The 14,670-nt window shown below is 45.2% G+C and overlaps 1 protein-coding gene and 1 pseudogene across 2 annotated transcripts in view; both read right to left on the reverse strand.

Annotated features, from left to right (window-relative positions):
* The window catches only part of LOC126234544 (uncharacterized), a 187,482-nt gene that overhangs the window by 74,578 nt on the left and 98,234 nt on the right, over positions 1–14,670 (reverse strand). For both annotated transcript variants that reach the window (XM_049943241.1, XM_049943240.1), the window contains exon 3: positions 12,491–12,649. In XM_049943241.1, coding sequence (XP_049799198.1) covers positions 12,491–12,649 — 159 coding nt within the window. The remainder of the gene's footprint in view (positions 1–12,490; positions 12,650–14,670) is intronic.
* Positions 11,600–11,717, reverse strand: LOC126238610 (5S ribosomal RNA; annotated as a pseudogene).

Raw genomic sequence — 14,670 nt, forward strand, 5'->3', positions numbered from 1 at the left:
ATAGGGTGTCAGGTGGCGCTTGCGTCTACGTCTTGAACTTGGTGTGTAGTGAACCTGTACTCCTTCAAACTCCTCTTGAAGCTGTGGCCGTCAGGATAAGGACGACGCAGGGCATAACTGTCTGCAACTTATGTCTTCCTCCAGATGGTGCAGTGCCCCTGAACTTCCTGCCTGCCCTGATTGATTAACTCCATAAACCTTGTTCCATCATCTTTCGGGCGTGCACTCGGAACAGCGACAATTCTTCTTGCGATATTTCGGCTGGAAACCTCACAGCCATCTTCAAGGCGAGTCGGAGACTGAGTTCATAGCGTTTGCACGTACCTATTTATACGGAGAGTCACGTGATACAAAGCTGCTGAGGATTGAAAGCGCATGCGTCAAAGATATCAAAGTCGCCACTACTGCGCTAGTCATAGATAAGATGTATATAGCAAAGATAAACATATAAGCGCAGAGTGCAAACAAAATAGTGCTGCTGCGAATCCACCGTGCTTGTAAATAAATAATTAATCTTTAAAAGTGTCAACATCTGTCGGAAGTGAAGATGCAGAAATTCTTTCCGAACGAAGGTGTGAAATAAGCGGTTTCCAAGCATTATCAAGATGAAATCCTTCGTCACGGTTTAGCAGGTTGTGGGCTAGTTGTATTTCTACAGCTTCCTTAACAACTGAGTCCCAGAAAGATGAAGCAGTAGTTAAAATCTTAACATCTTTATAATACATGGCATGGCCAGTAGAAATGCAATGTTCGGCAACTGCAGATTCATAGTGTGGCCCCATGGAGAGGATAAACTGATAGAGTTTTTGGAACATCTCAGTTCCATTCACGGAAACATCAAGTTCACTATGGAGCGAGAGAAGAATGGCTGTTTACCGCTTCTGGATGTGTTGGTTCACCGGAAAGAAGATGGATCCCTAGGTCATCGCGTATACCGTAAGCCACACACACAGACCTGTATTTGCAGGCGTCTAGCTGCCACCATCCGTCCCAAATTATGAGTGTTCTGAAAACTTTGGTCCACAGGGCTCATGTAGTGTCTGATGTTGACAGCCTGCGGGATGAGCTTGTACACCTGGAGGCAGTTTTTAGGAGAAATGGCGTGATGTTTCTTCTAAAATCGCTAGAATCTTGAAGAAACATAAAGTGGATGTGATATTCCGCCCACCAGCTAAGACTGCAGCCTTGTTGGGATCCGTTAAGGATGATCTGCTCTTGCGAAAGGCGGGAGTTTATGAAATCCCTTGTGAGTGTGGCAAAAGTTACATAGGGCAAACCACGTGCACTGCACAGGAACGATGCATCGAACGCCAGCGGTACACACGTCTTCTTCAGTCCAACAAATCAGCAGTTGCCGAACATTGCATTTCTACTGGCCATGCCATGTATTATAAAGATGTTAAGATTTTAACTACTGCTTCATCTTTCTGGGACTCAGTTGTTAAGGAAGCTGTAGAAATACAACTAGCCCACAACCTGCTAAACCGTGACGAAGGATTTCATCTTGATAATGCTTGGAAACCGCTTATTTCACACCTTCGTTCGGAAAGAATTTCTGCATCTTCACTTCCGACAGATGTTACCACTTTTAAAGATTAATTATTTATTTACAAGCACGGTGGATTCGCAGCAGCACTATTTTGTTTGCACTCTGCGCTTATGTGTTTATCTTTGCTATATACATCTTATCTATGACTAGCGCAGTAGTGGCGACTTTGATATCTTTGACGCGTGCGCTTTCAATCCTCAGCAGCTTTGTATCACGTGACTCTCCGTATAAATAGGCACGCGCAAACGCTATGAACTCAGTCTCCGACTCGCCTTGAAGATGGCTGTGAGGTTTCCAGCCGAAATATCGCAAGAAGAATTGTCGCTGTCCCGAGTGCACGCCCGAAAGATGATGCAACATTATGTCCGCCGGAAAAACTTCAAGAATCCATAAACCTTTCCTACTTCTGGGAGATTTTAACGCCCAACCCCTTGTGGGGTAGTACCATGCTTACTGTTCCATGCTTACTCTGCCTCTTAAATAGTGGGGCCACCACAGATTCCAGTGTGGCTAATGGTAGTTACGTGACCATTGATTTATCAATCTGCAGCCCAGGACTCCGCCCATCTATCCACTGGAGAGCACATGACGACCTGTGTGGGAGTGACCACCTCCCCATCTTCATCTTCCTGTCACTCCCCCCGCACCATGCCCACGGACGCCTACCCAGATGGGCTTTAGACAAGGCAGACTGGGAAGCCTTCACCTCTGCAGTCACTGTTGACTCTCCCACACATGGTGCCATCGATGTTGTGGTTGACCAGGCCACCACAACGGTCGTTTCTGCGGCGAAAAATGCGATCCCTCGTTCCCTGGCGAAAGACAGTCCCGTGGTGCTCGTCGGAAGTCGCTGAGGCCATTAAAGAGCGTCGGCGAGCTCTACAGCGACATAAGCGGCACCCTTCCCTAGGGCACCCTATAGCCTTTAAATGGCTCCATTCCCGCGTTCGCTAGCTTATAGAAAGAGGAAAACAGGAGTGTTGGGAGAGGTATGTCTCGACCATAGTGTGCCACACGTCACCTTCCCAGGTCTGGACCAAGATCAGACGTCTTTTCGGGTACTAGACCCCAATGGGTGTCCCTGATGTTCACATCAATGGCGTGTTGTCTACCAACGCAAACGCAATTGCCGAGCACTTCGCTGAGCACTGTGCTCGCGCCTCTGCGTCGCAGAATTATCCCCCAGCCTTTCGCATCCTCAAACAGCAGATGGAAGGGAGGGTTCTCTCGTCCACTCCACTCCACAGTGAACCCTATAACGCCCCACGCCCCATTTACAGAGTGGGAGCTCCTTAGCGCCCTTGCACGTTGCCCCCACCCACCTCCTATGCTGGATCGGATCCATCGTCAGATGATTTAACATCTCTCGCCTGACTACAAGCGGCATCTCGTCGTCGTCTTCAACCGGAACTGTTGCGATGGCGTCTTACCATCGCAATGGCGTGAGAGCACCGTCATTATGGTGCTCTAACCCGGTAAGAATCCGCTGGATGTGGACAGCTATTGGCCCATTAGCCTCACCAATGTTCTTTGTAAGCTGCTGTAACGTATTGTGTGCTAGCGATTGAGTTGGGTCCTGGAGTCACGTAGCCTCCTGGCCCGATGTCAGGGTGGCTTCTGCCAGGGTCGCTCTACCACTGATAATCTGGTATCCCTCGAGTCTGCCAACCGAACGGCCTTTTCCAGACGCCAACACCTGGTTGCCGTCTTTTTTGACTTATGTAAAGCGTACGACACGAGCTGGCGATATCATATCCTTGAGATGTTGTATGAGTGGGGTCTCCGTGGCCCACTCCCGATTTTTATCCAAAACTCCCTGTTGCTTCGTGCTTTCCCTGTCCAAGTTGGTGTCTCCCGTAGTTCCCCCCATATCCAGGAGAATGGAGTGCCACAGGGGTCTGTATTGAGTGTCTATCTCTTTTTAGTGGCCATTAACGGTCTAGCAGCAGTTGAAGGGCCTTCAGTCTCACCATTTCTGTATGCAGACGATTTTTGCATTTCGTACTGCTGTTCCAGTACTGGCATCGCTGAACGGCGCCTACGGGGAGCCATCCACAAGGCGCAGTCATGGGCTCTAGCCCACGGCTTCCAGTTTTCAGCCGCAAAGTCGTGTGTCATGCACTTCTGTCGGCGTCGTACCGTTCATCCGGATCCAGAACTTCACCTTCATGACAATCCATTCACTGTAGTGGAGACATATCGATTCTTAGGACTGGTTTTCGACGCTCGATTGACTTGGCTTCCTCACCTTCGTCAGCTTAAGCGGAAGTGCTGGCAGCACCTCAATGCTCTCCATTGCCTGGGCAACATCAATCGGGGCGCAGATCGCTCTACGCTGCTGCAACTCTACAGTCCTTGTCCAATCCAGAATTGACTATGGGAGTGTGGTTTATGGTTCGACAGCGCCATCAGCGTTGCATTTACTCCACCCTTTGCACCACTGCGAGTTTCGACTAGCGACAGGAGCTTTTAGGACGAGTCCGTTGACCAGTGTACTGGTGGAAGCTGGGGTCCCTCCATTGCAAATCAGACGTGCACAAATTCTCGCCAGTTACGCTGCACACATTCGTAGTTCTCCTGAGCATCCGAATTACCGTGTCCTTCTCCCGCCCGCGGCAGTCCATCTCCCGCATCGGGCCCAGGTCAGGGCTAAAGATTGCGGTTCGCGTGCGATGCCTTCTCTCCGAACTGGAGTCCTTCCCTTTACCACCTCGACTTGCGGTCCGTTCACGTACGCCCCAGCAGCAGCTTTGTCTGGACCTTTTGCATGGCCCTAAGGACTCCGTTAACCCCGCCACTCTCCGTTGTCACTTCCTCTCGATTCTTGACGTGTTCCGGGGCTCTGACGTGGTTGACACTGTAAGGGATCCGTGATTCTTGACGTGTTCCGGGGCTCTGATGTGGTTGACACTGTAAGGGATCCGTGATCCCACAAGCATAGTTGCTAGTATCTGACGCCAAGGTCGATAGTAGACAGGAGTCGATTGTCGAGCACTGCAGGAGGCAGTGAGACGAGTGTTGAGTGCAGAGTAGTACTGGAGAGTGTCGAGTGAGAAGTAGTGCAGGAGAGACGGGCAAGAATGGTGGTCGAGTGAGTTGTAAACGGTAAAATTCACCGGAGTATGACGAGTGAGCACGTCCTCCTAATCGTCGTGGGGTTGACCCTCACTAATTCCGATTCGCGAGTGATATGAAACAGAAAGTGACAAGTGCCGAATTACATGTTTCGCATCAACCGCGTCGGCCAGCAACAACCATGGATTGCAGTGAGGATTGTTGTGAATGTTAACCATCAGCATTGCGTGTGACGAATTACTGAAAATCAGCAACCAATAAAAGGATATAACTCTAATTAGACGTGTAAGGCAAAGGTAGCAACTGCCTCAGTATTTGTGTGTTAGTAGGAAATATATATCAGTTTGTACATCGCAACCTTTATGGTCCTTAATAATAGACAAACTTTCAATCATTCCACTATTCAGTTGCAAAACAGCCGCACTCGGTTGAAGTATCCCCGAAACCACAGCAGAAAAACCGATAGCCTTTCATCCATTAAGCACACGGTCATATAATCATGATAATTAACTGTTTGGCGGCTTCGATAAATTACACAAAATCCCAATTAAGGAATTAAATGGGAGTGTTTCATCTTGGCTCCCGTGAAAAGGACAGTTGCAATCTTCGGATCCGAACAATGGTTTATTGACCTCAATTTTTCGTTTCAGTGGAATGACATTTGCAATTATCGAACAATTTTAGTGCAAGAGCAATCCGGTATTGTCATTACCGTGACTAAAATTACAGTATTCCAACTAGAAACATTGTAATGTAATGGATTTATGGTGAAATTAGAAATCGCGGGAAAGAAGCACATTATTGCGACAATTAAGTGCAAAAGTGACTGAGAAACAGTAAACCATTTCTTTTTATGAGTTCAAGTGACAAAAGCAGTGTTAATAAATAATATATTGAAGTATGGACACGAGAACCTGCGTGAATTGCTGTAGAATTCATATTCTAAGAAAAGGCGCGTTTGTGCATAATCGCGAGTGAACCAGCCAAAATTCCGTTTCGGAAGTATCAGGAACTTGTTTTCAAGTGACTTTGTATCCGAAATTGTGTTTTGAACGGTGTAAATCGCTCATTTTGATGTGGACCCATAAACTGTTACCGCATTTGCGAGTGTTGACTGGCGAAATTGTTGGATGACGTCACCCAGACTCTGTGAGCGGCTAACCAAAACATCTGAAGCAGTGAAGAAGTTCCACATGCCGCGACAGCAAGGATTTGGGTAGTGGAGATGTACCACACTGACCAGTGACTACAGCGGAGCCAAGTGGCTGAAGTAGAAACAACGACGACGCTGATTTCGACATCTAGTGGCGTACCCCCGAAGTATACGACGCCTGCGCCATCTACCCGCCTATCAACGAAATACGTGACCGCAGCTCCATCCCGTCGCCAACCACCGAACTACGAGACTGCGTCAGCGCGAGTCGTCACTGACGTAAGCAGTGCACACGTCAAGACATCGTGACTTCGACGAGCGTCGAGGGGTGAGTGAGGGCGATTTGCTGGCGTGAGACTAATTAATATTGCACTATCTTCACAGTGCAGAAGGAACTTCAAATTAAATTTGTCAATTGCAGAAAAAATAAAAACAATATTTTGTTAACATTTCTTTGCGAATTTGCTCTGAAGCATAGTATGCTAATATGCTCGTGTCTTCATGCTGTACAGCACAGAATAGTGTCTCATTTGCATTTTTTATTGTAAACTACATGTTTATATGTCTTCTAAGTTGTGTGTATGTTACTTCGAGATTTTGTGTATAAATGCAGCCACTGATGTTTGATGTGGATAGGATTCTGTAATTTATGGTGTTCAATGGAGAGGTCTATTTTGCCAGTCTGGGTTAACTAAATACAGTGAAGGATTATTTCGTTATTAGCTAATTAGTGAGTGTTTGCGTTACTAGGAGGTTATTTTTATTTTTTTTCCTCGTCTATACATAGTGAATAGTTGAGAATGGATCCAGAATTGAAAGAAAAGGTTGTGGAGAAGGTGGTTAGAAAAATGGATATAGTTCAGGAGGACAAGGATGAGTCAGGATTTGGTAGTAGTGGAATGTCAATGGACAGCCCATTGGGTCATTCAACCGGTTATCCTGAGACACCAGTAAAACCAATTAGAAAGGAACTGAGTCTTGAGGATGGAGAATCGCAGTCAGTAATACTTAAGGTGCTCCAAGAAGTCAACAAGCATATGGGAGAGATGCTCCAAGAAATCAACAAGCGAATAGAAGGGGGGAATGACGAAATCAAGAAAGAAAACAAAGAAATCAAGAAAAGTATAGCAAAAAGTATAGCAGAGATGTCCCAAGTATCCCAAGAAAATTTAAGGAAAGGACTGCAGGAATTCCAGGAACAGATGATAATAACTCTTCAGGAGAGAGATGACAAGCTACAGGTGAAGGTAGATCAACTCCGAGAAGAGATGAACAATATGAAGACAGAGATAATTGGAAAAGCTGAGGGAGATGTTAAGGGTGTCAAAACTGAATTAGAAGGGAGACTGCAGAAAATAGAAACACAACAACACCAGCAGATTAAAGATGTGGTACAAGTACAGCAGCTGTGCCAGGTTAATATTGGTAAATTGGGAAATAGGCAAGTGAAATTGGAGGAGGCTGTGGAACATATAGCCACAAGTGAGATCAAACAGCTGCAGGAGGGAGTCCAACAGCTAGAAACTAAAACTGAAGAGATTGATAGGAAGATAAATAGTGTCACCTTAACACTAGGTGAGGGCAACTTCATTACACTAGTAAATGCTGATAATAGGTATACGCAGACCAACATGGGGCAAAAATATAAACCCAAAGGGGCATTACATCCAATGATATTTACTATGTGGTTACAAGGAGTTTTCCCAGGACACTTAACGAGATGCAGATAAAATTCAGTTCGCAATAGACAGAATAGAAGGCGAAGCTTTCACCTGGGGCGTTAGGAAGAAAGAAGAAGTTACCAGCTACAGTCAATTTGAGGAAGAGTTTTTAAAGAAATACTGGTCCAAAAGTCACCAATGTGCAACACTTGAAGATTTACTGCATCACAAGTCCCTTAACACCTGGAGAGGTACCTTGAGAGAACTTGCTGAGCATCTATGGGAGTTGAATGAAACATTGGAGCAGCCATTGAATGACGACATAATGATATCAGCAATTAAAAGGAGGTTAAGTCGCAGGATGCAAGAAAACATATCCGGAAGCCTGATTAAAGATAAAGATACTTTACTGGAAGTATTGGAGCAATTAGAAACTATTCGTGCACAGGAAAACAATCAGATGCGTGATCAGAACCAAGATGGAAATAAATACCATCAAAGTCATTTTAATGGCCCACCAAATTACAGAGGTAGAGGTGGGGGTAATGGATATAGGAACCATGCCAATGGTTGACAGTTTCACCACAATCATGGGAGAGATGATGATGATAATGACAGGAATTCTGAGAGGGGAGAAAATAGACGAAGGGATTATAAGGTACGAATTGAAGAAAGGTAGGTGTAGGGAACAAGCAACTGTTTTGCTGGTATACCAAGTGGCGACTGGTACACTCCCAGCTGGGTGAGACTTTATTTCTTATTTCAAGTTTCACTCCTCTATCATCTTTCTCTATCCTTAGGTTAAGAAAGTTAGTGTGTAGTAGTTAGGATTGGTAGTGGTCATCCAGTCAGGAATCATCTAGCATATTTATAGTTGACTTAAAATAAGGATAAGTAGTTACTGTTGATTTGGAGCGTGACATGACAAAGAATCAATACGTTAAAAATCAGTTTAGTGTCAGTACGTTACAAAATTAATAGTGCCAGAAGTAATAAAGGGAGAACCAGATCAGAAATTTAATGTTTATAAAATGTGGTGGGAAGCTAATTGGTCAAACAAGAGTTTGTGTAATCTTACAGAGTTGTTTTATGAGGCATAAAAAGTCAAGCAATTGTAAGAGAATTGAAGTAATGTATCAGCTTGTAAGTAGATGATCATATAAAGAAACAAATACATGAGCAGATAGTTGTTCGAATAAATTATGTGAAATATGATGAACGGAGATGCCAAGGAGCCTGTAGTAATATTTTTATGTAGTTATTGCAGCAAACATGGAGGGTTGATGTAGTTTGAAGATGTATATTTATTTGCAGTTGTAGTTGCTGTTAAGTTGAGGGAGTTATGTGTAATGAAGTGTATTGAGTATGAGATGTTTGAAGTATTAAAGTATATGGAGGATTGATGTAGGTTGAAGATAGATATACTTTTATTTGCAGTTGAAGTTGCTGTTAAATTGTGGGAGTTATGTGTAACGAAGTGTATTGAGTATGAGATGTTTGAAGTATTGAAGTATGTCATTTAGCACATGAGCAATGTCTGTTTGCAAGTTGTTTGTAGGTATACTTGTTGATCTGAGGTATGCTGATAAAACAGAAAGTGTAACTCAAGAATAATGAGTAATTCATGTATCCAATTAGCTATCAGAGTCTATTATGGTTATACTTAGGTCAAGCTTTAGAAGCAGAATTCTGGCACTGTGTATGAATAATAAATATCCATATAGCAGATTTGAATTAATGTCAATATAATAGGAAATATTGTACCTCTCATCTAAGGTTTAGTGATAACAATTCACATATGGCAGTAATGTTTGGCAAAATGAAATGATCAGTAGTTTAAAATGTTTCATTGGATGACCACATTAGTTATAGTGATGCAAATAGTTATGTAAGACATACTCGATGGCTGATGGTCACGTAGGCTTTGCGTATGTTCATGGCAGATGTATTGAACAGCACTCCTTGCCAGATGGCATCAGTGTTTTCACTGCAGAGCTGGCAGCCATGTCTTGTGCTCTTGGCCGTCCGCGGTGGCCGAGCGGTTCTAGGCGCTCCAGTCCGGAACCGCGCGACTGCTACGGTCGCCGGTTCGAATCCTGCCTTGGGCATGGATGTGTGTGGTGTCCTTAGGTTAGTTAGGTGTAAGTAGTTCTAAATTCTAGGGGACTGATGACCTCAGATGTTAAGTCCCATAGTGCTCAGAGCCATTTTTTCGTGCTATTGAGCACATGCACTTGTGCCCTGGTGAGTCATTTCTCCAGTGTACTGACTCATTGAGCAGCCTACAAGCTATCGACCAGTGCTACCGTCGCCATCCTCTTGTAGCACCCATCCAGGAGTCCATCTATGCTCTGGAACAGTCCCATCGTTCAGTGGTGTTTGTGTGGATCCCATTGGCACGTCGGAATCCCAGGCGACGAACTTGCCGACAGGCTGGCCCAACAGGCGACGCGGAAACAGCTTCTGGAGATGGGCATCTCCGAAGCTGACCTGCGTTCTGTCTTACACCGCAGGGTTTTCTGGCTTTGGGAGATGGAATGGCATAACAGTACGCACAACAAACTGCGTATCATTAAGGAGACTACCACTATGTGGAAGTCTTCCATGTGATCCTCTAGCAGGGAATCAGTTGTTCTCTGCCGGCTCTGCATTGGCCATACGTGGCTAATGCATGGTTACCTACTCCGTCACGAGCACCCATTTCTGTGTCGCTGTGGCTCCCAAATGACAGTCGTCCACCTCTTGCTGGACTGCCCACTTTTAGCTGCTCTTCGGCGGACTTTTAACTTTCCCAGCACCCTAACTTCGGTGTTGGGCGACAATGCTTCAACAGCAGCTTCAGTTTTTCGTTTTATTTGTGAGGATGGGTTTTATAATTTGATCTGAGTTTTCGTGATTGTCCTTTGTCGCTCTGTGTCCTTCACCCTAGTGCTTTTAGGGTGGACGTTTTAATGTGTTGCAGAGTGTCGAGCTTCTCCTTTTTATGCCCATGGTCAGCCAGCCACAGTCATCTGCTTTCTTGTGTTACTCTTCTCTAATTGTTTCTTGGGTCTCTCTGTTGTTTCCTTGTCCTCTTACGTTCCTTTTTGTGTTCGTTGAATTTCCTTTGTTCTTGTGGTTTTTCCTTTCTTTCCGTTTTATGTTATATGTCTTACCTGTTTTATTCTCACGCTTGCGGCGTTGTTTTAATAGTAACAAGGGACAGATAACCTCGTAGTTTGGTCCCTTCCTCCCTGTTTTATACCAACCAACCAACCACACTGGTTCCACCCCATGCCTAACGGTCTGTGGTACCATAAGCTACAACTCTCGTTCACTTTTGATGTTTCTGTAGGGGACGCTGACCAACGCTCAGTACATGCAAAATGTTTTAGAGCCGTTTTTTTGCCATTATTGCAACAGGAAGGTGATGTGTTGTTGCATTATGATAATGCTCGCCTACACGCTGGCCGTGAAACTCAACGTGCTCTTCAAGACTTGCAGAAACTTCTCCAGCCAGCACGATCCCTAGACATGTCTCCAATCGAATACATGTTGTATATGTTAGAGCGAGAAGTGACTCATGCGATTCTTTAACCAACAGCTCTTACAGAATTACGTGAACAGGTCGAGCATGTGTGGCATGACGTAACCCACGACAGTATTCGGCATCTGTACACCGGACTGGAATGCAGAGTCAGTGCCTGCATTGCCGCCGTGGAGGCTACACTACATACTAATATGGATGTTTCAGTATGGGTCGATACCTGGTACCTCAGAATCATTTGCGCTATTGATCTGTAAAGTAATAATTTCATGTAGTCCATATGCACTGTTGCAAAAACAAATCTTGAGTAAACTGGAACCTTTGAAGAGGATGTACTAATTTTTGTTTCCGGTAGTGTAGTTTGGGACGATTGTATGGAATAGGAACTTACTATTTCACTTCATAAAACATTTAGTCTACGCCCATGGCATTAAGCACTCCATCTTCAGGCCACGAGTGGTCTACCGGGACCATCCGACCGCCGTGTCATCCTCATTGCAGGATTGGGATAGGAGGAGCGTGTGGTCAGCACACCACTCTCCTGGTCGTTATGATGGTATTCTTGACCGAAGCCGCTACTATTCGGTCGAGTAGCTCCTCAATTGGCAACACGAGGCTGAGTGCACCCCGAAAAATGGCAAAAGCGCATGATGGCCCAGATGGTCACCCACCCAAGTGCCGACCACGCCCGACAGCGCTTAACTTCGGTGATCTCACGGGAACCGGTGTATCCACTGCGGCAAGGCCGTTGCCCCCATGGCATTAGCAGGTGGGTACCTGAGGCGCTCGTTTGCTACTTGATGGCGGCAACAAAGCCAATGCACTTCTCCGCTTGTCTTTTTTCCACAAGGTACGAGTACCCTCCAACAAACATGACAAAAATGGTTCAAATGGCTCTGAGCACTATGGGACTTAACTTATAAGGTCATCAGTCCCCTACAACTTAGAACTACTTAAACCTAACTAACCTAAGGACAGCACACACATCCATGCCCGAGGCAGGATTCGAACCTGCGACCGTAGCGGTCGCGCGGTTCCAGACTGTAGCGCCTAGAACTACACGGCCACCCCGGCCGGCACAAACATGACAGTTAACTAAGCTGTATACATAGTGGCGACCTGGATGTGATTAATACCTTTGTTATTTCTTTGGCGATGGGCTCGTTTATGAATACGGGCTGAAGAATAAATATTTTATGCACAGCTAAACAGTGCATTCGAGTTAGAAATAAAATTTGATTTGAATCTAAATTGATTTGGGGTATGTTTCCTGTAGCTTACAAGTATATGTTTCATCCCTTTGCAGTGTGTATCATATTTCCTTTATCCTTGCTCTTCACTTAGTAATCAAGTTTCTTCCTTCTCTCTCCTCTCATTCCTTAACCACTCCCGTCCCCCACGCACACACACATACATGGACACATGCATGCACGGACACACGCGCACACACACAAACACACACACATATACACACACACACACACGCGCGCACGCATATTTAAAGTGAGTGCATTCCAGATACGTACGGCTGGTGCTGGAGGGCCCGTGACACCAAAGGAGCCGTAATAAGCTTCGAAGATGTTAGGAAAGTTGAGCTTCATGTACGTGAACATATCTTTCTCCGTTAGGTTGTAGATGCGGCTCCAGCCACCAGTGCTGCCCCATCGGTCGATTAACACGCTGGTCTGAAACACAAAAACCAAGTTCAGAAAGGCTATTCTTTCGTACGGGAAACAAGTATTGTTAAGATATGCGATGAGAATTACGAAAAGTAGTTTCTGGCTTAAAAAGAACCTCAAACGGTTCAACAATTTTGCAGACATCGAAATATGTAATAACATGTATTCCAGTAGCAATATAAAGAAGCGCTTCACAAATTTGCAACATTAGAAAGGATATGTGTGACTAAACTGAACTTTATATAACACGTCGGCTATATTACAGTAAAACAAAATTATACAATTCCAGAACTGCACGTAAAACCTGATATCCAGAATTCAGTATGGTATATACTCCACCTGCTGCAGCTGGAAACACTTAAACGCCGTGTGCCGAGCGGACTGGCTGTGCGGTTTGAGGTGTCATGTAACCGACTGCACGGCCCCTCCTGCCGAAGGTTCAAGTCCTCCCTTGGGCATGGGTTGTTCTGAGCATAAGTTAGTTTAAGCACTGTGTAAGTCTAGGGACCGATGACCTAAGCAGTTTGGTCCCGTAGGAATTCACACATTTGAACATTTTAAATGCCGTGGCGCAGAGTCAAAGAGGATCTGGATACTTTCCTGCAAGATATCCCTCCATGTAGTTCTTACGCCATTTACAAAGCATCAACAATAGTTGCTGCAGAACTGTGACCAACAAGTTGCTTTCCATTCAGATACGCTCGGCGAGTGACATAGCAGTAGGACTTGAAGACATGGAAGCAGATGTAGCTGTTCATTTCTCTGCTGGGCAGTTGTTCGCAGTAGTGGCAATACCTCCATCTCCAGAATCTACTGAAGTAGCCAGAGCCGTGAGACTGCTCTCAGTTCTTAGAGGTCGAAGTAACATGTTGCATTCGGTGCCACTGCAAACCATGTCAAATGAAGCTGTCTACACTCGACAAAGCAATCACGACATTAATACCTAATTCACTGTTCACTTTGTTGTGGTCTTCAGTACGAAGACTTGAACGATTCAGCTCTCAACTCTAATCTGTCATGTAGAACTACTGCAACCTACGTGCAATTAATATTCAAACCTTAACCTCTCTCTACAAATTTTATTCTCACCCCAATTTTCCTCCATTACCAAACTGACGACGCCTTGATGCATCAGGACGTTTTCTATCAACTGATCTTTTATTTTAGTCAAGTTGTGCTATAAATTTCTTTTTCTCTCAATTACATTGTTATCTCCTCATTGGTTATGAAATCTAAACGTATAATATTTATGTGCGGTGTCTGTTCTTTCGGACATGCCAGAAAGAAGAGACACCACTAGAAATCCGCATCTGTGATACATATTACGTAAATGGGAGGTGGAGGAGGGAGAAAGGAAAGGACAAGAACTACTGAGATCAGCTGTATAGGGACTTTATGGTGAATCAGCGACATCATGTGAAAATGTATGCCGGATCGGGACCTTCTGCTTACTAAGCAGTTACGCTAGCCGCTGCACCACCCGGACACAGTGTTTATCGCAAATGCGCGGACTGTCCCAGCACACTCCCTGGTCGACCCACATTCCCACCTAGCGCCACCTATCGACAGTCCCCCTTTATGTCCCCACGCTCGCTAATTTTAGATTCCCACTGGAGGTCGAACGTAAAAATCCATCCGTAATGAAGACGGTGGATTGGTGGCCTCCTCAACCTTCAGTCTACATATGTTTCACAGCTGCGGATTCCGCGTGGTGTTTGGAAATGTCCAAAACAACAGACACCACGCATTCATATCACTGAGTCGCCTAGATGGGCAATAAATCCACAATCTTCAATGTGGATGCACATTTACGTTCGACCTCCAGTGGGAATCTAAATAAGAGATCATGGGGGACATGGACAGACAGGTGGCGCTGAGTGGGAAGATAGTCCGCACATTTATGGTAAAAACTGTCCCCGGGTGGCGCAGTGGTCAATGCAACTAGGCCTACTTAGCAAGCAGGAAATCGTGGGCTCGGGACTCAGCCTGCCACACCTTTCACTTGTCGCGGCTGACTCTGCATGAAG

This window comes from Schistocerca nitens, chromosome 2, assembly GCF_023898315.1.
Source record: "Schistocerca nitens isolate TAMUIC-IGC-003100 chromosome 2, iqSchNite1.1, whole genome shotgun sequence".
NCBI classification, from domain to species: Eukaryota; Metazoa; Arthropoda; class Insecta; order Orthoptera; family Acrididae; genus Schistocerca; species Schistocerca nitens.